The following is a 25450-nucleotide window of genomic DNA, read 5'->3' as shown; positions in this document are numbered from 1 at the left end:
TAATGGTTATCTCAGAAAATATTTATAACAGTTTACTTTTCCTAGTACAAATCCTATTGGGGAGAATAAAACAGCCAAGATTCCAGGGAAAAATATGAAAATACTGTAAACATATTAACTTTCGCTATTTTCAAGGTGGACTGAAAGGCACAAAAAATAGTACTTGTGATATTGTTTTTAACACTAATCATTTTTTAGTGGTGGGTGTTTCTAGAAAAGCTGAGGACGCTTACCCTACTGGTGCACCTGGTCCATGCTCCCAGTTTTTAGCTTTTTGCTTTTGTTACTTTGTATGTATGATTTTAGTTACTTAATGTTCTTTGTTGTGCATGTCTGTTTCCCATGTCTGGTCTTTGTTTCTGAATTGCATTCTTTTGATTACCGCTATAACCTTGGTTCCCTTGATTACTCTTTAGACCGCGAAAATTTGATACTCGCTAATATGGTCACCACAGAATCTGCAAAAATTAGCAAGAGCAAAAAGTAATATGTTTACAGAAAACAGCCAAGAAAACTTCAGTTTAAACTTGTAATCCCATATCATACATTGAAACAAATACATATTATTTTACAAGAAAGAACCGAGAATGCCTAGGATGAAAATCTTTGAAAAGTTAAAATTGAAAAATAAGTAAATTCCCTGCTATTAGCCCTAAAAGGATTAATACCTATATCTAATACAAAAGTACTTCAAAACTTCAAAAGTTATTTTAACAGCAAATGATCTACAGTCACTGCAAATATTAAGAAAAACAAACTGACAAATTTTTAAACAACTTCAATCAATAACTTTGATAATCACCTTTGAACAATGTCAAGTAGGCTACTAAAATGAAGTAATCTAATTTTATTGTGAACATTGATACCCAAAACATCTCAAGAGCAAAATCCTCTCCTTTTTGTGGGGTACTTGACCATGCAACAATAAGAGGTGCCAACCAACACTATCTGCTTTTGAGTGCTCAGAAGATACAAATTGATCCCATCAGAAGGATCATTGACGGAACTTGTAGATAACCCTAGAGAAGTTCAGAATATCAAGGATTACCAGTACACACTAGAGACAGATCTCGCTGTCAATCATATGATAAATAGGTCTGAATAAGATTATAATTCTGATGACATAATCTTGGGTATTTTTGTTAAGTCATATTCAATTTTTTCAATAAACAAATTTATTACTCAAACTGTTTATTAAGTCACATGCTCCCAGCTTTTTGTCTACCATAATACTTACCTGCTGTTCTCTTCCAGTATGCATGACTTTATGCTTAAAATAAACTGTTACTTTCAGAGCCTAAAGCATTTTTTGAACTTATATATAGCTCTTGTTGACTAAGGCATGTAAAACCCTTCCCAGATTTGTGAATTTTATACTTGATTGATTGATTGATGGAAGTAAGTATTTCATGCATTCCAGGACAAGGATAATTGATTAATTAAACAGACCCTGCTTTTTACTGTTAGACATATGAACCAATTTTTAGATGCAATAGCTCACCAATTATCACTATATGTTCTTTATGCAACATGCCTGGCGAAGAAGCAGAGATTACCAAAGCCTTTAGTATGACTTGGTGTGGTATTGCACCCTTGACCTCCAACAACTAAGGTAAGCACATTACCAAGAGGCCAACCAAGGCATTTTGATAAAGATGTTGATAGATATAAGCAAGTTATATGTGTAGCAAATATCTATCTTCACCCTAAAAGTTTAAAAGTTCAGCATGGTAACTGCTATATAAAAACTTCACATTCTTACACTAATTAAATTATTGAAAAACACACTCATTTCTTGTCAGCATAGAATTTTTTTAAGTATCAAATTCATTTGAATAACAGTGATTTATTCAAACACATTTAAATTTTTGGTTGGCAGTCTGTTTTTCATAAAAAGAACAATGATGACGAGGGAGGGAAGCATTTCTTTTTATTGCCCCGAACTTTTTACATTACTCATAACTGGAAAATATACAAGGGAGATTCTTTCTGCCGTTTACTTGGTGTGGTAATAAATATGGGTAATGAGGTACCATACCTTTAAAAAGATGAGGTAGGGCCTGAGAAACAAGAAAATATTTTTAGTTGGCCTGAAACAAACAAAATAAAAAATTTCCCTTGCTTTTAATCAATAAAACCACCTATCCCATACTAACAGCTCAATGAAATAAAATTGAATTAACTCTGATAAGTCTATTCCGTTATATACATACTATCTTTAAAAAAGTCAAAAACTTCTCCACAATTTGCGTCACCCTTCGAACTTTCAAGCAAATATTTACACTTTTCTGTCTGCTATTACACAATTTAAAAACACAACTTGGTATATTATAGTCTGAAGGCTGTCCCTAAATAATTAACCAACTTGATGTAACCTAGCAACTCTGATCTCAAGCAGACCTGTATTCTCCAATCTTGTATGGGGACGCCTGCACATCGCCCATACATTGTACATTGTGATAAAAAAGACAATTTATAACTGATATCTTTTTATTCATTGTTCAATGCTATGTAAACAACCCAATACCTTAAATAGAGAGTCTAATCTATCTAGTAATCCAAATATCATTTATTTACGATTTTCAAATTCTCCAATGTCTGGAGGTCAATATTGAGAACAAATTGTCAGTTGTCAACAACTCTACATAGTGTATCTTTTATCTTTTAAAAAATCAGAAAATAAGAAAATACAATATCTGAAAATACATTCATTGTATATTTAACCAATAATTTAATAATGTCATGAAAATTCCTTTTAGTTCAAGAAATTATTGTGTAGTTTTTATAAATGCTAAAATATGACTGATTTTAAGCACAATAATTAAAACTTACTTTATTGAAAAAATCAAGGGAATAAAAAAAGGCGGCATTGAACTTTAACAAAAAAAGAGAATGTATCTGATAAAATACACACCATGACTATTCATCAAGAGATTACAATTAGTGAGGGTCAGAGGTCATGGACCTCCCAACTTCCTTGGGAAGGACCTATGAGCCCTGAATGACACTCATAGTTTTGTCATAAACACTTTTAAAAATATATGTTCAGCTAGTTTTAGTAATTGTTTTGAATATACAAGGGAGTCTACCCTTGTAGTGAAAGTGAAAAAAATTGCATTATATTGCACACTGTAAGATATTTCATAGTAAAAAGGGGAATAAAAAGTCCAATGAATCTTATTTGGACTGATTGATCTCCTTTTAAAATTCCACTATTTATTATAATATGTTTTTTTTTCATAAGTATTTGTCTTGTGCAGGGTTGATTTAAAAGAAATAACAGGGGAGTAACTAGAAATTGGCAAAATAGGAAGTTAACAAGATGATGCACCCTATGTTGTGTTAATTTAAAGATATCCCAACTCATCCATTTCTGTCAAAACTGTAAAGGGAAGACACAGTACAAGTCGTCATGAAAAAGAAACATATCAAATATCTAAGCATTCCTTCCGATAGAAGGTGAGAAATCTGTTACAGATAAATGCAACGAACAGATAGACAGACAAGGTGATTGAAATGTAGCCCCAACTCTAATGACAGGGGATATAATATACAAAATATGAAGTTGTACACATTGTTGTGCTAGGAATACTTCCACTCATACAGAAAATTGATATCACTTATAATCTGGCTTTCTATATATGTGACATACCTTTAAGGTAAACCCCACCTATAGAAAGCAACAAACCAAATTTACAATCAATCCATCCATTGGAAGCCAAGAATTTTGTGACAAAATTTTTCTCTAAAATTTCATATGGTGAAAAATGGCTAAGTCCCATGAAACAGAAATCTGATATTGTACAGCAAGTAAGGAGGTAGACCTAGAGTAAGGGACATAACTCATGAAATCAGTGATATGTTTGCATCATACTCAATTTCACCAAAGCCTCTCAAGCTTTCGTTTGAAGCAGAATAAAATGAATTCAAGTTAATTAGATGCTTACATAAGATTGATATAAAATGCTGAATACAAATGTTCCAATGATTTTTAAGTGTTATGTCCCTTACCCTAGGTCTACCTCCTGAAAATCACTTACTATGTATTCCCTATCTATATAAATCACACAATCCATTCATTAGGGGCCCAGATAATGGCAAGAATATTCAGACTGACGGACAGAAAGACAAACAGATGGAGGTACAATGTGATTCCAATATACTACCCACTCCTTGAGAAGGGCAGTAATTTAAAGATTAGAAGGGGTCATGTGCTTTTTATCACATTCCTGCAATAAATGTCCCATAGAAATCAGAATTTTTTCAAAGAATGTGAAAGAATGACCTATTATCAATACACAATGGGAATTACCTGTAAGATAAAGTATCCTAATATTGCATATGTATTGAAGAAACATGTTAATAAACTAAATATCATTCTAATAGGCTGCCAACACCCCTCTCAGAATATCCATAAATCTTGACACCCCTCTCAGAATATCCATAAATCTTGACACCCCTCTAAGAATATCCATAAATCTTGACAACCCTCTCAGAATATCCAAAAATCTTGACAACCCTCTCAGAATATCCAAAAATCTTGACAACCCTCTCAGAATATCCATAAATCTTGACACCCCTCTCAGAATATCCAAAAATCTTGACACCCCTCTCAGAATATCCATAAATCTTGACAACCCTCTCAAAATATCCATAAATCTTGACACCCCTCTCAGAATATCCATAAATCTTGACAACCCTCTCAGAATATCCAAAAATCTTGACAACCCTCTCAGAATATCCATAAATCTTGACACCCCTCTCAGAATATCCAAAAATCTTGACAACCCTCTCAGAATATCCATAAATCTTGACACCCCTCTCAGAATATCCAAAAATCTTGACAACCCTCTCAGAATATCCAAAAATCTTGACACCCCTCTCAGAATATCCATAAATCTTGACAACCCTCTCAGAATATCCATAAATCTTGACAACCCTCTCAGAATATCCATAAATCTTGACACCCCTCTCAGAATATCCAAAAATCTTGACAACCCTCTCAGAATATCCAAAAATCTTGACAACCCTCTCAGAATATCCATAAATCTTGACACCCGTCTCAGAATATCCAAAAATCTTGTAATGTCAGGAACAAATTTACACTATATTATAGGATTGTCAAAAGATGTTTGATTTGAATAAGTCCACAAATTTTGAAAAGCCTGTCTGCAGTGGTTAGTAGGAGAGGAAATGTAGGTCTGCCCTTACTTGGAGCTTGGAAAATGATTATGTTGACAAACTTGTCAATAATCATTTGTAAATCATGATCATCCTAAGTCATTATAAACAAGTACACGTTGAACTGTTTGTTCATTGTCATTTGTGAGGCTCCTATCAGTACCCGTTAGCCATATTTAAGAAATAATTCATAGGGGTATGGTGTTGAACTCATTAAGACATGGGGTGGGTCTTTATATTTGATTATTCTGTGATTAACAAGGTATAAAATATAAATATAAAGGCCAACCAGTGTGTAAATTGAATACAGCACCATACCTAACATGAATTATTTATATTCTAATATGGCAAAAAATGATTATTTCTGCATCTGAATCACCCAGGGGTAGATATACTAGGTAATTTGGGTAATTTGTAGGGCATCATACTAAAATGTCTAATAATGAACAGTTTCTCTTTAGTAACAATTTTTTACAACTCCAACCGATTTCGATGAAAATTGATCAGTTTAAAAATAAAATTGTTGTAAAAGACATATCACCATTTCCAGCCCTTGTTAATATAAAGTCAGTGGACCTGAAAATTTGTTAAAAGGTAAGGCCTACAGCACACTTTGCATACCTTCATGATCACTGTTGATTAGGTGATATTATTGGGTTGGGGGTGGGGGTGTGTAATTGAATTTATTTATGACGTTTTGATTTTAAAAGATGTGGTGGATGGTGATATATGTATTTGGCAGTGTTTAACAGGGGAATTAAATAGCAGGATATTGTAGAAACAAATTCAGATGAAGTACTAATGTAAAATCCAGATTTGAAAAAGTTGAAATTCCCAAACCATGGAAAAATCTTGTCCCTGCATTTGGCAAGGACCTCAATCTTCAGTTAAAATAGTTGATAATTGGATCAAGCTCTTTAACTCCATCATTTATAATAAAGTATTCCTACCTTTAGGCAAAACTGTCTCATTCAGTGCTTCTTCATAAACAGCATGGAATTTAGCCTCAGCTTCCTCTGGTAATAGATAAAATGTTTGTTACAAAACCATTTTTCTCAGTTGTTTGGTAATTGGAAACACATACAACTAACTTATAAACAAATGATTACAAAGAAACCTGTCAGAAATGAACCCCTTATGAGCTGTAGAATTTGTCTGGGTTAGACAGGTTTGTCAGAAATGAACCCCTTTTGAACTATAGAATTTGTCTGAGTCAGACAGGTTTGTCAGAAATGAACCCCTTTTGGACTGTAGAATTTGTTTGGGTCAGACAGGTTTGTCCGAAATGAACCCCTTTTGGACTGTAGAATTTGTTTGGGTCAAACAGGTTTGTCAGAAATGAACCCCTTTTGAACTGTAGACTTTGTCTGGGTCAGACATGTTTGTCACAAATGAACCCCTTTTGTACAGTAGAATTTCTCAGGGTCAGACAGGTTTGTCAGAAATGAAACTCTTTTGAATTGTAGAATGTGTTTGGGTTCGACAGGTTTGTCAGAAATGAACCCTTTTTTAACTGTAGAATTTGTCTGGGTCCAATAGGTTTGGACCCAAAAAAAGAACCACTTTTGGGCTGCAGTATTTGTCTGGGTCAGACAGGTTTGTCAAAAATGAACCCCTTTTGAACTGTAGAATTTGTCTGGGTCAGACAGGTTTGTCAGAAATGAACCCCTTTTGAACTGTAGAATTTGTCTGGGTCAGACAGGTTTGTCAGCAAATGAACCCCTTTTAGACTGCAATATTTGTCTGGGTCCGACAGGTTTGTCAGAAATGAACCCCTTTTGGACTGCAGTATTTGTTTGGGTCAGACAGGTGTTTGAATATTCCTGTTTTTTTCCAGGTTCAAAATACACTAAAACTGATATGAAGGGCTTCAAATAGTGACTGGTTTAGACAGGATTTCATTCTATTCAAGATTTGGTTAAGACAGGTATCCCTGCATTACGCATCTATCATATCTACACATTGTATTTAATAAATGTATGTGCTAACAGAGAATCATACTGTGGAAGTACTTAAATTTGCGGATACCAATTTTCATAGATTTGGGAAGAAACACAAGTTCATGGATTCTAGGATTCAAGGTTTTGGGGTTTTCAGTATACACACCAATGGAAATCATCTTTTCCATTGGGAACCAAATTTATGGTTTGGCCTACCCTTGAAAACCACAAAAATTGGTACATGTATCCAACAAAAAATAGCACTTACACATTATAACATGAAGTGATACAGAAAGCACAACCACTGTACCATACAAACACACCTACTGGACATAAACAATCTGATTGTCATCACCTAAGCACACTCTCTTTTATGTTCACTAATTTAAATGGTGACATTGTGGTGCAATTTTTTTTTTAGGTTTAATGTTAAAACCAAGATTTCTTGCAAAAAAATATATTCTCATTTTTTTCACTTTTTAGGAGAGGGGGCAATTATCTTTGCCTAACCCAATCCCCTTTCTCTGAATCTACCACTGGATATCTTCAATAAGCTTATTAAAAAAGAATATCCTTTTCTGCAATAATTGACCTTAGTTATCTCCCTTATGCTGTCAAGTCAATATAAAATTATTTTGAGGTCCACAAAGGAATAAACTAATTTACAGGCTACAAATACCAGTTTTTTTATCAAATATATATTTTTGGCAATATCATAAAAAAAAATTATGACAAAAGTAAAAAGAATGAAAAGACTAACAAAACTAGAGGCTCTAGAGAATCTGAATCACCCACCTGGTCAAAAACAGTCTTTTTAGCTTTCTATAGCTGGACTCTTGACCTTACTGTACTATTGTCACAAGAATCATTTAATCAATAGAGGACATCTTAGTTATCCATTCAATTTCATATTATAAAATAAATCTCTCATAGTCATTTTTTAACTCTTCAAGGGCAATAACTCCCAACATCAAGCAAAAGATCTCACCATGCTGATCAATTCCCCCCCACCCCCGGTGAAAATTTGGCTAAACCAATTGGTTTTTGAGTAATTTAAACAACTCCTCAATTTTTAAAGGGGTGACCATGTTTTTGACAGATAAGAAATGGTTAAGGATATACTAACAAACTTCATGCCAAGTGTGGTTACAATCCATCCTACAAGTTATTTAAGAGGTGAAGATTTTTTAAAAGTTGGAAATGTAAAATTCAGGAAAAAAATCCAGGACCCATAACTCATTCATCTGGCTACACATCTTTCTGACATTTTGATATAGGTCAAGCTCATCATTCTGAACAATTTTACTCCCTGCCAGATTTAAGCTAAACCCAATTTTCTTTTAGTTATTTGCATTATTCTGCAATTTGATCCCAATGGTCTATTCTTAGTAAGTGACTATGTTTTATGCAAGATAAAAAAAAAAATGCCACACACAGATTGTTAAAGATGTTCTACATAACATTCATGTTAAGTTTTATTTCAATCCATTCAGTAGTTTCAGAGAAGTTTCTAAGTTGGAGATGTAAAAATTGGGGGCAAAAATTTGTTTCAGGATCCATAACTCATATGACTAATCTTTCTGAAAATTTTAGCATAGGTCCATCATATCATGCTGAACATGTTTATCCCAGCAATTCTCCAATTTGAAATATATGGTCTTTTTTTAGTAATGGCAGCCCAGTTTTTTTCCCAGATAAAAAAAACCCACCCAAGGATTGTTAAAAATATCCTAAGTAACATGCATGCAAAGTTTGGTTACAATCTGTTGAAGTAGTTTCAGAGGAGAAGATATTTGAAAAAAGTTAGAGGACAACCAAGACGACGAATGCATAGTGATGGCAAAAGCTCACATGACTTTTCGGCCAGGTGAGCTAAATTATAACTTCTTGGGATTTGATCAATCAATGTACGATACCAGTAAAAGATTTCTTTACATTTCATATTGAAAACATCTACTTTCATATTTCATAAATCAACAAATTCAGTCTGTCATTCATTATAATGCAGAGTCAAACATTATGTCCAATCATAGTAAACCTACCTGTATATGGTTTAACAGATACATGTTCCCGAGCAAGGGCATCCCAAGTTTCTGGTCTGTCAGAATATTTTTCTTTGAGACTGTAAGAAGATAAGATTACTTCACCATTCAAGTGTTATGAAACAAATCATTGGCAACAAAAAAACTTTCCCGTGTAATGTTAGAATCTCTGGGTGATGGATATGACATCCTAACTCAATACATTTGGTTTTGAGTACTTTTTGTATACAATTAATTTTTGTATTTACAGTGTTCTAGGATTTTCAGAAATTGAGGTTTCCTCGGGAAAAATCCATATAAAATCAACTTTCCCACTGTCAATGACTGCTTTCCTAACAAAACAAATCCTTACACATATGAAGATTTCAACTTGCCACAGAAAAGTGTAACGAAGTACCTAACTTTCCCTGACCCGAATTTCACTTGCCCTGGGTAACAGGAAATAGGAATCCTAGAACACTGATTTATATCTTCCTATATGTTTGATTCTAATGCTATTGATGAAAGGTTGCTCCTTGAAACATGAACATGTGTACATAGGCAAATATATTTCACGTGAAATTCATGTTAACTGAGATTCACATGAAACTTACATGAACTTCACAAGACATTAACATGATTTTCACATGAAATTCACCCAAAGGCTTGATTCACCTTAACTTCACATGAACTCTGTCACAAAGTTTATTTGCTCAATTTGTGTGAAAATCTTGTGAAATAATACTGCCTGTGTACAGTATATAGAAATTTGCAATATATATGATGGGTATTTTTTGGATTAAACATAGATTCTTCACATATGCATAAAAATAATAACCAAAATATATTTAATTGTGCAAAGAATGCATGAAGATTTAACTTGTGTGCAGAACATGTTCCTCACAATAATTAAATCTGTGCATTCTTCATCACTAATGATCTTACATTATTCATATTAAATTCACTCTTTCCAATTACATTGTAATTAACCTATTAATATTTTAATATTGCATTTTTACCTTCTATACCGTGAAAACAAGAACTCATAATTTTTCTGTAATGTTAATCAATAATTTCAAAATGTTAAATAAAACTGTTATTTACACACATTTCACTTGCACTATATTAGTGTTACAATGCCAAACTTATTTTGTACATAATGTGCATGCACATCTCAATTTAGACAGATATGCATAAATTCTATGTCCATGTAGAAACCAGGCAAATCCTATGATATTTGCAGCACAGAGCACATTTAATTCCATAAATGTTATTGTTCCAGTGGTATGCAAAACTCATTATGATGTCAGGAAGAGCTGAGTTTTTTCTGTATCAAAATTTTCTTAACAAATCAACTAAATTGTGAACAGATTAATGAGTTATTTCCCTTTACTTCAAAGTTTCTAGTGCTTGTTATCCCATTTCAATAAATTACACCTAACATCCATTCGGGAATTTCTGAAAAATGAACATTTTTTTTGGAAACAAAATCTGCCATGTGCCACCCACTTCCTGGGTTTTCGATGGTCACCCTAAACCATTTTAGAGAACAATGATTCATCTGCTCCGGGCTTCTGTTTTCCCATGTTCCAAATTGCTATTTTTAAGTAATCCAACACTGTTCTAATCAAAGTACCTGGTTAGAATTTTGTCCTGAATTGGTCTTGAGAAATCAAATAATCTGCACACAGGGAGGAATGATAAAATAAAATCTATATCATCTGAAATAATAAAAAAATAGATGACTGAAAACATGTGTAGGGAAGTTACTTATTACATGATTAACATGACTAACAAGTTAAGTAGCACTCCAGATGAGAATCATGCAAAATGTGATTCATGATTGGAAAACCTACATATTTTTACTTTTGATATTTTGTTTAAAATGTTATAGTAAACAAAAAGTAACATGTAGCTTTTCATATAATCCTTGTTCTTAAGAGATAACAATTATATAAAATGTAAGGTAGAATTCAAAATTAAGGGAGAAAACTCTGTAAATGACACTCTGACCTGAAAATAATTTTGAAGACAAAACAAATTCAAAATGATTGTAATGCATAGCCTAGATTCCTGTTGTCAATATCAGAAAAAAAACTTATAGGTTGTAAAATCTATTGTAGTAATCACACCTACTTGTATTTTTCTATCGTCCAGTTAGAAAATAACAATCAATTCTACACTTATAAATTTTGAGAAATCAACAACTGAGTCAAATTATTTTGAGTTCTTGTTGCGAATAAACTTGCTAGTAATCTTATTCCACAACTACTCAGGCCAAAAAAAATATGTTTTCTATTTAATCTTTGAAAAAAAAGGATAGGTAGATAGGGATTTATTTCTTTAATTTTACTATTTTAAAGCTTTGAATCTATGGGAGATACATTTAGACTTTACCAGTGCTTATTAAAAGATAACAAAAAAAATTAAAGTACATTATATTGAGCTGAAAAAAAAAAATGGGTGGGGAGGACTATAGGAAACACAGTCCTTTATCCTATATTAGAGTATGTACCTGGGATACTATCCATTGCTTTTTGATAGACAATTTCAGCAATATGGCCTTCAAGTACAGCATCAGACATTTCGTCAGCCTACAATTAAAACATTCAATCAGAACATGAAATTACCACATTGTCATGCAAGGTATACCCTCAGTCGTACAGTAAGTTGAAATTGGTCGGCTATCAAAATTGCTTGCAATGTATGCCAAATCCATATATTGCAACATACCAAATTTTTGTGACAAAAATTTTCTTTATCCTTTAATATACATGTAGTGAAAAATGGGAAAGTGTAATAAAACAGGCTATTGATATCAACAGCAACCAAATCGCTTATTGCCTATACTTCATCTATATGAAGCCACAGAACAAATTTGAAATCAATTCTTCCAATCGGAGTCAAAATAATTGCAACAAAATTTTGTCCGATGGAATGACAGATGGACAAGATGATTCCAGTATACCTGAATGTCCTTGAGAGGGGGAAATATTTATAAAGCCTATTTCACATAGTGGTTGTGATTTTTGGAAATTCCCTAGTGTAATAATTACACAATAGTTGCTTATGAAAAGGGTATTATCATGATAACCTGACTAAGATATCGCTTCAAAGTGCCACAAGCTACAGGCAGGGGCATTATCAATGTTGAAGGAAATGTCACTTCAAACATAAAGGCTAGTAATAATTTCGAAATTTACTGCAACATATATGCATATACAAAATAATACAACAGTTAGAAGAGTAGTTTAAAAAAAATACAACCAAAATACTTTATTTCACAGAAATATATTACCTCTGGTAAACTCTCATCAATCCCTAGTACTGACTGTCTCTGTCTCAACTTAAAAAAAAAAAACATTTCTGATTACAACGCTTTAAACATACACCAATGTTAAAGTACATCATCTGAAACATACACAAGAGAGAGTATGTGTTATGTGTTATATGTAAAAACAATGCACTCTTCTCAAGTTTAGCCAACAGAAAACTTGAATATAGCTGAATAAAAAATAAGAGCTAGAACCTAACTCATCAAAGCAATTTACTATGAATATGCATTATGCTCTGTAGAAATTTTGAACCATTTTGGTATAACGGACCAAAAAATGGACCACTCAAATTGTGGTCAAATTCTTATCCTGTGTCTAATGTCTAATCACAAATGAACTTCACAGCTATCTCAAAAATGTGAGACAATGGACCACCAAATGTTCTAACAATCTCAGAAATGACAATAACAAAACTGTTTTTGGCAAAAAAAGATACTGTAACTAGACTAAATGGTGAAATTCTGCAAGTTGTAAGCTAAACATGAGGATTTTTTTTTTCATTGAATATTTGATAAGTAATTTTTACCTTTTCAGCATACAATAGTTCCATTCTGAAGTACTGAAAAAAAGTTAAGTAAAAATTTACAGTGTTCCAAATAAAACATACTATACGAAAAGTGTCTGATACTTCAACTTAAAACATAATAAGATAAAAAAAAATTAAAACAGTTCATAGCCACATAACTACATGCATACCAACAAAACTCACAGTACTGTAAGTAGCTTATCTATGTGGGAAGAGGCTGAACAAAGTTTTATACAGAATTTGGCACACATAGATTCTTTAAAAATTTTGTCAATTACAAACAGTTCTTAATTGTATCCTACATGTGGATAATTTTTACTCCTATACTATGTACTTGATATTAAGATAAGTCCCTGAACTGATCCGCCCAACTATTTGACAGATCAATGACAGCTGACTGAATGATCGCTGATGGATTGATAACCTATGTCTGGTGACTGACTTGATTGTGGTTTTGTTATGTAAAATGACAGGTGATCGGTTCATATAATTTTTTTTGAAACGAATACAATAAAGTGTTATATTAAATGTATTATGAATTTCAAATATAAAATCAACATTTAGTATTTCATTAAAAAAGTAAAGGAAAAGTAATTAACTTGATGTAAACTGTTTGACAGATGATGACTGATTGGAAACTGTTCAGTGATAGACAACAGATCGCACTTTAAGTTGTACAGATTGGTTCAGGTACTGTATTCTTGGGCCATTTTATTCCTTCCTCAGAAGAACTTTTAAAGTTTTGAAATATGTATAAACATTGGTAAAATAGCCTCTACACAGGAATATGTTCATGCTAGATTAATGTGAACCTAGCTATACATGAAATTGAAATGAAGTGAACATAAAATTCCTGTGATTTTCATATTAACTTCTGTTCACATGATTTTCATGTTAAAATTCTATATGAAATTAATGAGTAGGCTTGATTAACATAGACTCCTCCATAAATTCATATCAATCTCAATTTAAGTGAAAGTTAGGTAAAATTCATGTGAAAACATTTGAAACAAGTGATACTGTGTTTGCAAGCAAAACTTAAAAGGTGCCAAAACCGGCAAATGGTCCGGTTTAGTCAAATTCTGAATATAGAATGCAATGTTTACCCTAGGAATTAATTTTCTTTGAAATCCAACGTTGAAATTTTTTCAATTGCGGCAGCCATTTTGAAAGAAAATTGCGGCTTTTAGACAAAATCTGAAGCCGCCATTGAATTGAGAATGCCATGTTCACCCTAGAAATAAATTTTCATTGAAATCAAACAATGTTGAAATTTTTGCCAATTTTGGCAGCCATTTAAAAAAAAATGTGATTTCAGCAGGTCAAGAACAGCTATATGAGTAATTTTCATACAAATGAATATTTCCACTAATTCTATAGATTTTTTTTCTCACTTTTTTGGGTTTTGTTTTGGGGGCCATTTCGAAATCTGCAGTCATTTTGAAATTTCGAAAATTGCATGCACACCCCCTGAGCTTGCTTGGTTTTTGAGTAAAAATGAATCAAATAAACAGAGTCTAAGTAATCGCTCGGACATCTTTACGTTGAGAAGAAGCAAAAAGCAAAAACAATAAGTCGCAAAACTTTGTATTGACGACTTAATTAATAAAAATTGCCTATGTAAGTCCTACCAATTTTCATAGCCAATTTCTTGCACTGCTAACTTATTAATCCCATCCAGGGGTTGATCTAGAAATTATAAAAAGGGGAGGTCCCAAAGGTTCCATACTTGCCCAATTTGCCAAAATTTTCCAAGTGAGCATTCCAATCCATGAAACCCTCCCCCTGGATCTGCTGTAGTATGTCTTAAGCAGATCCTAGCCTAATCTATAGCCTGTTTAGAACAACAAACCTCAAGCCAAAGTTGTTTATTGGTGTTGAGGTAACGAAGTCCCATCTGAAGCAAATGTCGAGCATTATCTGGACTGTTGTTGTTTTCCCATTCCCACTTAGCTGCTAAAACCCAAAGGTCTGGAACGAAAAAAATACATGTATACAATGTAAACAATCTTTTATTATGGAAAATTTTGAATTGTTTACCAAGTTATTTAATATACATGCAGCATCAATATATGATGATGTAATTTTAATTGACTGCAAAAACATATTTAAACCAATATTCAGAATATGAATTTACAATATCAAAAGGCATTTAGAAAAAAGGCAGTTTTTTTTATAATATAGACAGTCAAATCTTTTCTCACTTCACAATCCAAGCATTACTATTTGAGTTAAGAGTGGTTTATAGTTGTTTTGAATTCAATCACCAATAAATAGTTCCACAGAAAATACGTGTTTCACCACATACCTGATTCTTACATGGGAGTTGTAATAATAAATTAATTAATTGCAAAGAGTAAATATCAAAATATGATCATCAGTGCTTAAGAAAACCTAGATTTAAAGACTACGCAGAACTTGTTCTCTGTACCATTTAAATCGTCAAGCACTCTTGGTACAAGTATTTATATTTTGTTTACTCACTATAACTAATTGATTATTCATCACATAGATTCTCTCCATAATATATTGCTATTTCATCACATACTTTCAATTTTGTAATCAGCAGATGATATTTGTGGTGACAATTTTGCGAGAGAGATCCAAGAGTGAATTTATGATTTTTTTATTCAGTGTGAATTATCGAAATTTTTTTACATAGAAAACATCTGATAAACCGCTGTATATAATAAATACTAAATATTACATGTCAAAATCTGTATCACATACTGTATCAACCCAAGACTCCTATATCATCCCAAGGGCCCTGATGAAATAGGTTGAGGATTGATACAGCATGTGATACAGATTTTAACATGTCATGTTCATTTTATCATATATTTTGACCATACTTCCGGTACGGTCTGTGAAGGGTGCATTATGAGGTATGCGATGTAGGTCGAGGGGTGTGATATAGGGTATGCGATATAGGTCTAGAGGTGTGATATAGGGTATGCGATGTAGGTCCAAGGGTGTGATATAGGGTATGCGATATAGGTCTAGAGGTATGATATAGGGTATGTGATATAGGACTAGGGGTGTGATATAGGGTAGATGATATAGGTCTAGAGGTGCGATATAGGGTATGCGATGTAGGTCCAAGGGTGTGATATAGGTCTAGAGGTGTGATATAGGGTATGCGAAGTAGGTCCAAGGGTATGATATAAGGTATGCGATGTAGGTCCAAGGGTGTGATATAGGGTATGTGATATAGGACTAGGGGTGTGATATAGGGTAGATGATATAGGGCTAGGGGTGTGATATAGGGTATGCGATGTAAGTCCAAGGGTGTGATATAGAGTATGCGATATAGATCTAGAGGTGTGATATAGGACTAGGGGTGTGATATAGGGTAGATGATATAGGGCTAGGGGTGTGATATAGGGTATGCAATGTAGGTCCAAGGGTGTGATATAGGGTATGTGATATAGGACTAGGGGTGTGATATAGGGTATGCGATGTAGGTCCAAGGGTGTAATATAGGGTATGCGATATAGGTCTAGAGGTGTGATATAGGGTATGTGATATAGGACTAGGGGTGTGATATAGGGTATGCAATGTGCAAGGGTGTGATATAGGGTATGTGATATAGGACTAGGGGTGTGATATAGGGTATGCGATGTAGGTCTAGAGGTGTGATATAGGGTATGCGATATAGGTCTAGATGTGTGATATAGGGTATACAATGTAGGTCTAAAGGTGTGATATAGGGTAGATGATATAGGGCTAGGGGTGTGATATAGGTCTAGAGGTGTGATATAGGGTATGCAATGTAGGTCTAAAGGTGTGATATAGGGTAGATGATATAGGGCTAGGGGTGTGATATAGGTCTAGAGGTGTGATATAGGTCTAGAGGTGTGATATAGGGTAGATGATATAGGGTTTAAACAAAGACTTAAAATGCATATACAAAAAAAGGTATATTTTTATCTAAATATATGATATATGTCAATATCTCACCTGGTTTACTATTGTGAATCTGTAACAACTTGGTAAAAATCTTACTGACAGTCGACTTTTCTCCCTATAAAATAATCTGACATGTAAGTAATATAGTACATGTACATGTTTTTAAAACAATTAAATGCCAGAGAAAGATAAATATTCAGGAAGTCAGTGTTATGGCAGGAAATGAGACTGAAGTAACTTAAGTCATGTAACCAATGAGAATTTCCAAGATTCCCAATTGTATGGTAGGTCATCAATCATGTTAGACAGAATTTGTTTCAGCATCAACTGGTATACCAAATTTAAAACACCTAAGACATGATGAGTAATTTTGTAGTCACAACTTGACATCCCTACCTATGATTGCTGAATAGATGATTGACTACAAATGTAACCTGTCTAAACCAAATGCGTTTCGAGCTTAAGATTTTGTTCTGATTAGGCAGGTTTTCATTTATACAGGTTAAAAGGGTGTTTGAACAATCATAACAGGACTTAAGAAGATGTGTAGTTTAGACATGTTTCACACAAGTTAGAGGTTCTAATCTAGACAAGTCTAATGTTTATCAAAGGGAGATCAATACTATGTTTTAAGTTTAATTATACATGTTAACTGAGAAGTGGAAAATTATAATCTCATGTATGAGACAAACAACTGATACAGTCCCTGAAGCCATCTTACCAACTATCTGACGGAGTGGTGACTGATTGATCTATTACACACCCATACTTGGTGACCAGAGTTTTGTCAGATAAAATGTCTGATGACCTCAATGTTCGTAGCAGTATAAAATTTCAAATATTTCATTTTAATTTAAACTTGTCTTAATTGTCAATAACTTTTTTTCTGTATTTAATAAACAAAAAACTAAATATAAAAATGAAATAATCGTTGTTTAAGATCTTATGTATTGTTATTATTTATGTAAAAACAACGTAGTCAATAACAAAATCATTCGCCAATCAGGAGACGGGCAATGAAAAACAAAACAGATCACTGAACAATCTGTAACTTATCCATCGCCAATGACGGATCAGAAAAATGGTTGCCTAGATCAGTTTGGGTACCCATAGTTCATTTTTACCATTTCAAAAAACTTCATTATTAATGGTAGCTTGATTTTGCCCTTTTCTCTTCTTTTCATAAAAATTGCATTAATTTGTCGGCATTATATCAATGGATTTAAATTGTTTTAAAAAAGATCAATTAAGTACTTCTCTGTCTAAGAATCTGGCAAAATGTTTAAGGTGTAGCACTTGAAAAAAACATCCACAATTTTATTGCATTATCCAGGTATTCAAACTTCATGGCCTCCATTATAACCACCAAAGTGTAAGTAAAATCTGCCTCCTTTTTTTAAAGGTCATATTTAGTTGAAATGCACTATATGGAAAAATGGCAGTAAAATTTTCCTCCACTTTTTCTCTAAATTCAAATAACTTTTCACTTGTTTTCTAGGTGTATTGAATATACTTCAGGCAAAAAAGACCTAATTGAGAAAAAATTACGTGTTTCCCAATGCTTGACTCCTACAAAGGATGGTACTCAATTACTAGTATCAAATTGAAGTGTTATTCTGTCAGGGTTTTTATTTTAATATACTTCAAATTTTCTCTCACTACATTTGTATTGGAAGTGATATTCAAAGTAAAAACAATGTAGCTTACTTACCCTTGACTGAGCAAATTCTATGTGGGATAACCACAGTTTTACATCTTCTGAAAATCTGGTAGTGGCTAGCTTTAAATAGATTTATAAAATATTTAAATAAAATCATAAACAAAATCATAACAAAAGGCTCTAGAGCCAGAAGAAGGCCTGATTGTATAACAGTGACTTGATTCCATTAGTATTTTTCATCTGCATGATTTATAAATACCTAGTGTTTAAATTCCAGTAACCAGCACTCCCTAGATTTAATGATCCATGATCAGTGCAAAATACCCTGCAGTCAAATTAAGATTCTGAAGAAAGTTAACTTGACAGGAAATCATAAAAAATAAGGCATGGCCTTTTTGGGAGGACACAATAAACATAATTTAATGTATTTGATAGATAATGACAGCAGTGGAAGTAAATTTTTTCAGAGACAGAAAGAAAAACTAACATGATTTGGCTTATTGTTAAAAAAGTCAGAAATCAGAAAAAAATAGGAATTAGGGGAGTAATGTCTAGAATAACACTATTTTCTGTCTTTTCCGATGAAATCTGTAACTTTTAATACTGAAATTTCAAAAAAACAGGCAGGAATTCCTACTTAAATAGAAGAAAATCATGACTGGAATCTGCTAGTGTGAGTGTATTACTTCTGGAATCTGCTAGTGTGAGTGTATTACTTCTGGAATCTGCTAGTGTGAGTGTATTACTTCTGGAATCTGCTGGTGTGAGTGTATTACTTCTGGAATCTGCTGGTGTGAGTGTATTACTTCTGGAATCTGCTAGTGTGAGTGTATTACTTCTGGAATCTGCTAGTGTGAGTGTATTACTTTCATGTTTCATATCCAGTAATACCTAATTTCTTAGAAAAATTCACATTCCACTACATCAATATATAACAAATACTGTGAATGTATTAATTCTCATGGTTAATAATTTTGAAGGATTCTGTCCAGTGATCTTTTCTTGGGTATCAATTTTCAAGGTATAGTGTTAAAAAAAATCAGTTCCGCGGGTACAATTTTTGTGGTTTTCTGTCCATTTTGAAAGAAACAAAAATAAGTACATTTATAGTGTTCATAGACAAATTTTTAGTGTACCAAATGAACACATTCTGTAAAATTTCAAGCACATTTTATCAATTTGCATATACAGACAATTTCCTAATCCCATTTATTAAAATTGCACAATATTTATTAATACATGATTGCGAGGTTTGAACTTGAAATATCAGTATTTAAATAAAGTTTCCTGTAAAAAATCTTAGCAGAGTTCAGCATTATTTAAAGATTACCGGTAATACATTGCTTTCTAATATTGCCCTAATGTTATTGATCAACCCAAGATCTTGATATTGGCTGGAGGGACACTATCATTCAAGAGCTGATAACAAGGGCAAGTTTAAAAAGGCCAGGTACTAATGTGTTTATTATACATTTTGATACCAGTAATGAATTATTTACCAAATTTTTCTATGAAAGAATGAACAAGTTAGCAAAATTGATGTGTACCTGCATTGCACTGCTGCTGCAATTTTATTAATTGAGAAAATTTGGATTCTCTAAGTTTTATGGGAGTTATGCCCCTTTTAACTTAGAAATTTACCATAAATCATCATGTATCAGCTTGTCATCGCAATTCCTCTAAAACTACCTTACAGAATTCCATAAAACTTGGTATATAGCAAAAACACCAAATGTTGCTGTGCAGAAACAGAAAATTTTTATTTTCTAATTTTTATGAGAATTATGTTCTGTAGTTTCATATTTCCATCTGCAACACTTTTTTTCTTCCCATTTTTAGCAACTATAAATCACAGTACAGTGGGATCAGATCCAGACATCAATTGGTCTTGCTAGTTTATATAGCTCTTGTTAATCTTGATATCGACCTCGAGAGACATATCAATCAAGAGCTGATAACAAAGGCAAAATTAAAATAGCCATGAATTAACCTATAATTATCAGCATCCAAACGACAGTTTGTCACCTTTTCCCTTTCAGTTACAGTTCTTAAAATATAAGATAAAACTGCAAAATTGGACACATTTGACCTTTACTGATAGGAGTTTCCTTAATGGGCTCAGTTGACTCTGTAAAGAATATCAGGCCAAATAAAAAAAATAGATGTGTGCTTCCAATAACCCTGCCAATCCTATGTTTTTCATATTAAAAGTATTTTTTCAATAAGCACTGTAAGTAGTCAGAACATTTTATCCATTAACTCAATGCAAAAATGGTAAAATAAAACAAATTCCCTACCCTACCCTGTACCTAATAGGAAATGCACAAATATTTTTTTGCCTCCTATGGATCATTTCACCAATTTAAAGCTTCTTTTTATCTTCAACCCCAAATTGTAAGAACTAACCTTAAATGTGAGTACTTTACAACCTCTATAGTATATGTAAGACCATTATGTAAAAAAAATCCTACATTCTCATCCCTGTCCATTCCTATTTTTCACACCCTCCCAGTTTTGTTAAAATTTTCAATATGTTTTATGAAAAATATAATCCCATATTCAAATTTCTGAAAATATTCCATGTCTTGTTAATCCAGACTAGATATAATTCTCGTTATTTAGTAACTTTCAGTTTGAAAATCCAAGTTTTCCACTGATATTTCTTTTTCATATGGTTTCAAATTTGATTAAAACTGGTATAAGTGTAGCAGAAGAAAATATATTTACTTTGATAGAGCTGTTTTAATACATATGTGCTGGTAAAATCAACCAACAAGAACACATAGATGGTGATAACAACACTAGTTTTTTGGCACAAGTGACAGTTATATTTGTACTGAAGGAAAAATAAACAAGAGGCTCCCAGGAGCCTGAACCACTCACCTGGTTTAATTTTTGCCTTCCAAGGGTAATAAATTTTAAAATTTTGACTCACAAAGACATATAAGAATTATTTCAGCAATAGAAAGTTTCTTTCTTTTTATCATAGTTTTTAAGATACTGATTGGAAAACCCTGTCATTTTTTACCTTTCAAGAGCAATAGCTCTTAAAAGGAGTCATCTGACAACTTTGATCCCTACAGACTTTTGTAGGCCTATGATAAGGATCATTTCAGCAAATGAAAGGACTTGGCTAAACCTAACAGTTTTGGAGATATATGTGAAAAACTTATGACTGACCCCTTTGTTCTATCTTTAGTAACAACGGCTATGCTTTTCCACAGAACAAAAATCCATACATCAGTTCTATGAAAAATACCCTAAAGAAAATTCATACCGAATTTGGTTCCAATTGGTCTGGTAGTGCAGGACCTGCTCTGGCTTCCAAAATTCTGCTGCCAGAAAAATTGCCACTGCTAATTTTTTTTGCCAATTTTCAGAAATTAGAGCCAAAATGGGTGCCAAAAACAATTGCTCTAATTTTTTTTAAAATATGACAGTATTAAGTCTACTGAAGACTTAGTATTGTCGATTCATCAAAATAACACCTTCATTCATGACATACATGTATCCAAGATTCACTCTCGATGCATGTATAAAGCAGATTTTTACCTCGTCTTAGTCAGGATCTAATACCATTAGTCACTTTTCTTATGCAAAATAATCAATCATTGATTATTGGGGTTTAACGTCTGAGCAGTAATATTTCAGATATATTCAGGCGATGAACACGAAATGGATGATAAAATGAACATGAAATGATGATGATGAAATGAAAAAGGGATGGGACACAAGGACAATAGGGTTGACAAATTTGATTGCCACTAGAAAAAGGGAGGGATGGGTAGGGTTGGGCAATTTAGCCTCCTGTGGCGGAGCGCAAAGGTTCCTACTCCTATCGAATACCACAGCAGGGTTCTTTAATGTGCGAAGAACATGGCATCTTCGCCAATGCGGTACCCAACTATGGTTTGCAATCAGGTTTTCCCTATTATAGTCTGACAACCTCAGCATGTAACATGTCAGGGGTATCCCATTTCACCACCTGGGGCACACAACCCAGTTGCTCTGTGGGCAGAGCACCCTAGCCCCTGGCTAGGGTTCTGAGCACTATTTAGTCGCATTTTACAAGCTTAGCGCTGCTGCAGGTCTATTCTTTTCACACATGGATGTGCATGGGGCCAAAATAATAAAGTACTACTCCAGAAACAGGTGTTTTATTTCTATCAAGGACTTTATTTTACTATGCTAATATAGTCCCTAATTTTAAAACATGATGACCTTTGTCATTTGTGGTCTAATATTAATTTTATCTTAAAATTATAATGTTTCACTGAAAGAACTGAACCAAGCAAGAGCAGGACCACAATGATGCAATGAAATACAACAACCTTTTTTCAATCAGTCATGAAGGTCATGCAACAGAGCGTACAATTTAAACACTGAGAAAAAAAGAATATCTGAATATTATGACCTAAAGCCTTCAGTATTTCTTTAATTAGATTTTGGGAATCCCCATTCTATTTGTTTATCGATTTTCTCACCAAAAGAGTCGCATGGCAAAAATGTAAACAAACGTCATCCATTCTTGCATTTTGAATTGTTTTAGATACTTCCTGATGGGATAATCATTGTTCATTAGATACGATTTAATCTGTTATAAGGTGCATTGTAAATCTGTTTCTAAATGTATCATGTGATTTAACAGGGTTGTTACTGTGAAGCTTGTATGTAGCCACCTGCATATGGCCACAATTGTGTTTACCTTTGACCAGATGATGAGAGTTTTGATTGGCTCAATAATATATTTACATCTGATTGACACCTCCTATGAGGATATTGTGAGTCATGGTCACCTGGTCTAATTACCTTTGACTGGCTTCAGTCCTAATTTGGTTATGGTCAATTAACTCTGACCAGGTGTCAACACAATTGTTTAAATGGAGAGAATATCTGCTTCTGATAAACTTCCAGTCAATTTTAATATACAAAACCTAGGCGCAAGAAAATGTGAGTATCTTCCTCAAATATGAGTATACTTACCCTAAATAAATTGTGAATTCTATGCACAATAGCAACATCTATTTCTTTTTTCTTATGACGGTAGGCAATTTTCTAGTTAAAAAAGCAACATCAACATTTACATGACTAAAAATGACAATATAAATATACATGTAGCAATATATATCAATAATAAAAAAACATTTCAAATTATTTTTCGAAAAGATAGAAAAAATACTTTTTAGCATGTAAAGCAGTGTTAGTGGAAATTTTTTTCAGTACAGAACTCAAATTAATGTAAAAATGTAGCTGTATGCCAACAGTAGATTCCATCATGGATATCAAATTTCAAATGGGCTTGTATTCCTTGGATGTTTAAGCCTTGCATCTTGGTGATCTTTTTCATGTCTCCTTTACATGGTATTTAAAAAACAAATATGCCTAAAACATTTGTTTAAAAAAGAGCATATGCTCAATGAATTAAACACTAACATTTTTAGAGGTGTTGATAATGTTTTCATGAGAAAACTGCCTTTCCCTAAAGAAAACCATATCAATGAAAACACTGACAGTGAATTAGATTTATATGTCATGTATGTACTATATCCAAGCAAATCCATGGAATTTTTATAATAATCTGATCAGTTTCAGTTCTGTCATTGATGCATTCTTTATGGTAAACTACAGCTATTAACACAAGAAACTCAGCAGTTTATATTCCTTAAGTGTAGTAATATTTTTGAATAAAAAATGCTCTCTACCTAAAAATTGGAAAATTCACTATCATGAGAAATGATGTAATACAGAACTTACCTGTCTCCTTACTCGGATTAGTTTAAGCACACTCAACTCATACTGAAAGTAAGGAAAAGCAGATGCACAAAACAAAACTATCTGATACACGTCATATAGGAGTTTGCCAATCTCATTAGTGATGTCATATCATTAAATGTCAAATTGGATGGCAAATAAACAACTGAATAAACAACAGACAATTTCATGATAACAAACCAAAATTTCAAAACTTTGTAACTTTGTTATTTTATTTATTCATATTTTGTATATGATTTATAACTCTTTTACATGAAAAATAAATCTGAAGAGATATTTATATATAAGTAGAGATCTATTTTCATATACATGTAAATTAATTATTAGAATTTTATGCATATATAGTCTAATTACTGAATATTTTTATTTAAAAATTCCATGGATAAAATGTTTTACTTGCAGTTTAGGAAAGGAAATTTTTTTTCTCAATTATATTAAAAAATGAAAAGTCATGATTATTTAAAGTTGATGCCCCTTGCCACTAAATGGATTTTTTGCCAACCAAAACCATATCACAGGTTATTGATGACATCACAGAGAACTCTCCTATAGCGCAAAATAATAAACTTACTTTCAAAGAAATCATAAGAAAACGTCAACAGCTTGTGTGATAAAGAGGTGTGCCAACAGCCTATACAGTCCCTGAACCAATCTGCATAACTATTTGACGGATCGATTACAGCTGATTGATCACTGATGGATCGATAACCAATGACCAGTGAGCGATCTGATTGCAGTTTTGTAATGTAAAATTATGGATGATCGGTTCATGTAAATTTAAGAATTTCTATTGGAATGAATTCAATATACTACCATATTAAGTTTACCTTAAGTTTAAGATATTAACTCCTTACATTTTTATTTTGTTTCAAAACAAAAAAAAGTAAAATTAAAGTAATTAATTGATGTTTAAATCAATTGCATTATGTAAATACATGTATATGTAAAAATTGACAAACGAAACAACGAAATCCATAAAATATAGTGACCACTCTGTGGTCACGTCATACAATCACCGGTTTAATGGATCGTTTAATGGATTGATGACTGATCGGAAACTGATAGGTGATCGATGCTTGATTGCAATTTTAGTTGCAAGGACCGGT

General features: G+C 32.8%; 1 protein-coding gene across 1 annotated transcript in view; it reads right to left on the bottom strand.

Moving 5' to 3' along the window:
• The window catches only part of LOC148619842 (U3 small nucleolar RNA-associated protein 6 homolog), a 137219-nt gene that overhangs the window by 98931 nt on the left and 12838 nt on the right, over nucleotides 1-25450 (bottom strand). Inside the window, exons 3-13 of the mRNA XM_088580178.1 lie at nucleotides 24327-24368; nucleotides 23556-23627; nucleotides 18624-18692; nucleotides 16964-17027; nucleotides 14856-14974; nucleotides 13004-13036; nucleotides 12441-12488; nucleotides 11658-11736; nucleotides 10779-10863; nucleotides 9164-9243; nucleotides 6132-6197 (exon numbers count right to left, since the gene is read on the bottom strand). Coding sequence (XP_088436304.1) covers nucleotides 6132-6197; nucleotides 9164-9243; nucleotides 10779-10863; nucleotides 11658-11736; nucleotides 12441-12488; nucleotides 13004-13036; nucleotides 14856-14974; nucleotides 16964-17027; nucleotides 18624-18692; nucleotides 23556-23627; nucleotides 24327-24368 — 757 coding nt within the window. The remainder of the gene's footprint in view (nucleotides 1-6131; nucleotides 6198-9163; nucleotides 9244-10778; nucleotides 10864-11657; nucleotides 11737-12440; nucleotides 12489-13003; nucleotides 13037-14855; nucleotides 14975-16963; nucleotides 17028-18623; nucleotides 18693-23555; nucleotides 23628-24326; nucleotides 24369-25450) is intronic.

The sequence above is a fragment of the Perna viridis genome, chromosome 4, assembly GCF_037379345.1.
Source record: "Perna viridis isolate PV_CMFRI_1.1 ecotype Kerala chromosome 4, ASM3737934v1, whole genome shotgun sequence".
NCBI classification, from domain to species: domain Eukaryota; kingdom Metazoa; phylum Mollusca; class Bivalvia; order Mytilida; family Mytilidae; genus Perna; species Perna viridis.
Note: the sequence above shows the minus strand (reverse complement) of the source record. Positions and strands in the feature narration are given on the sequence as shown.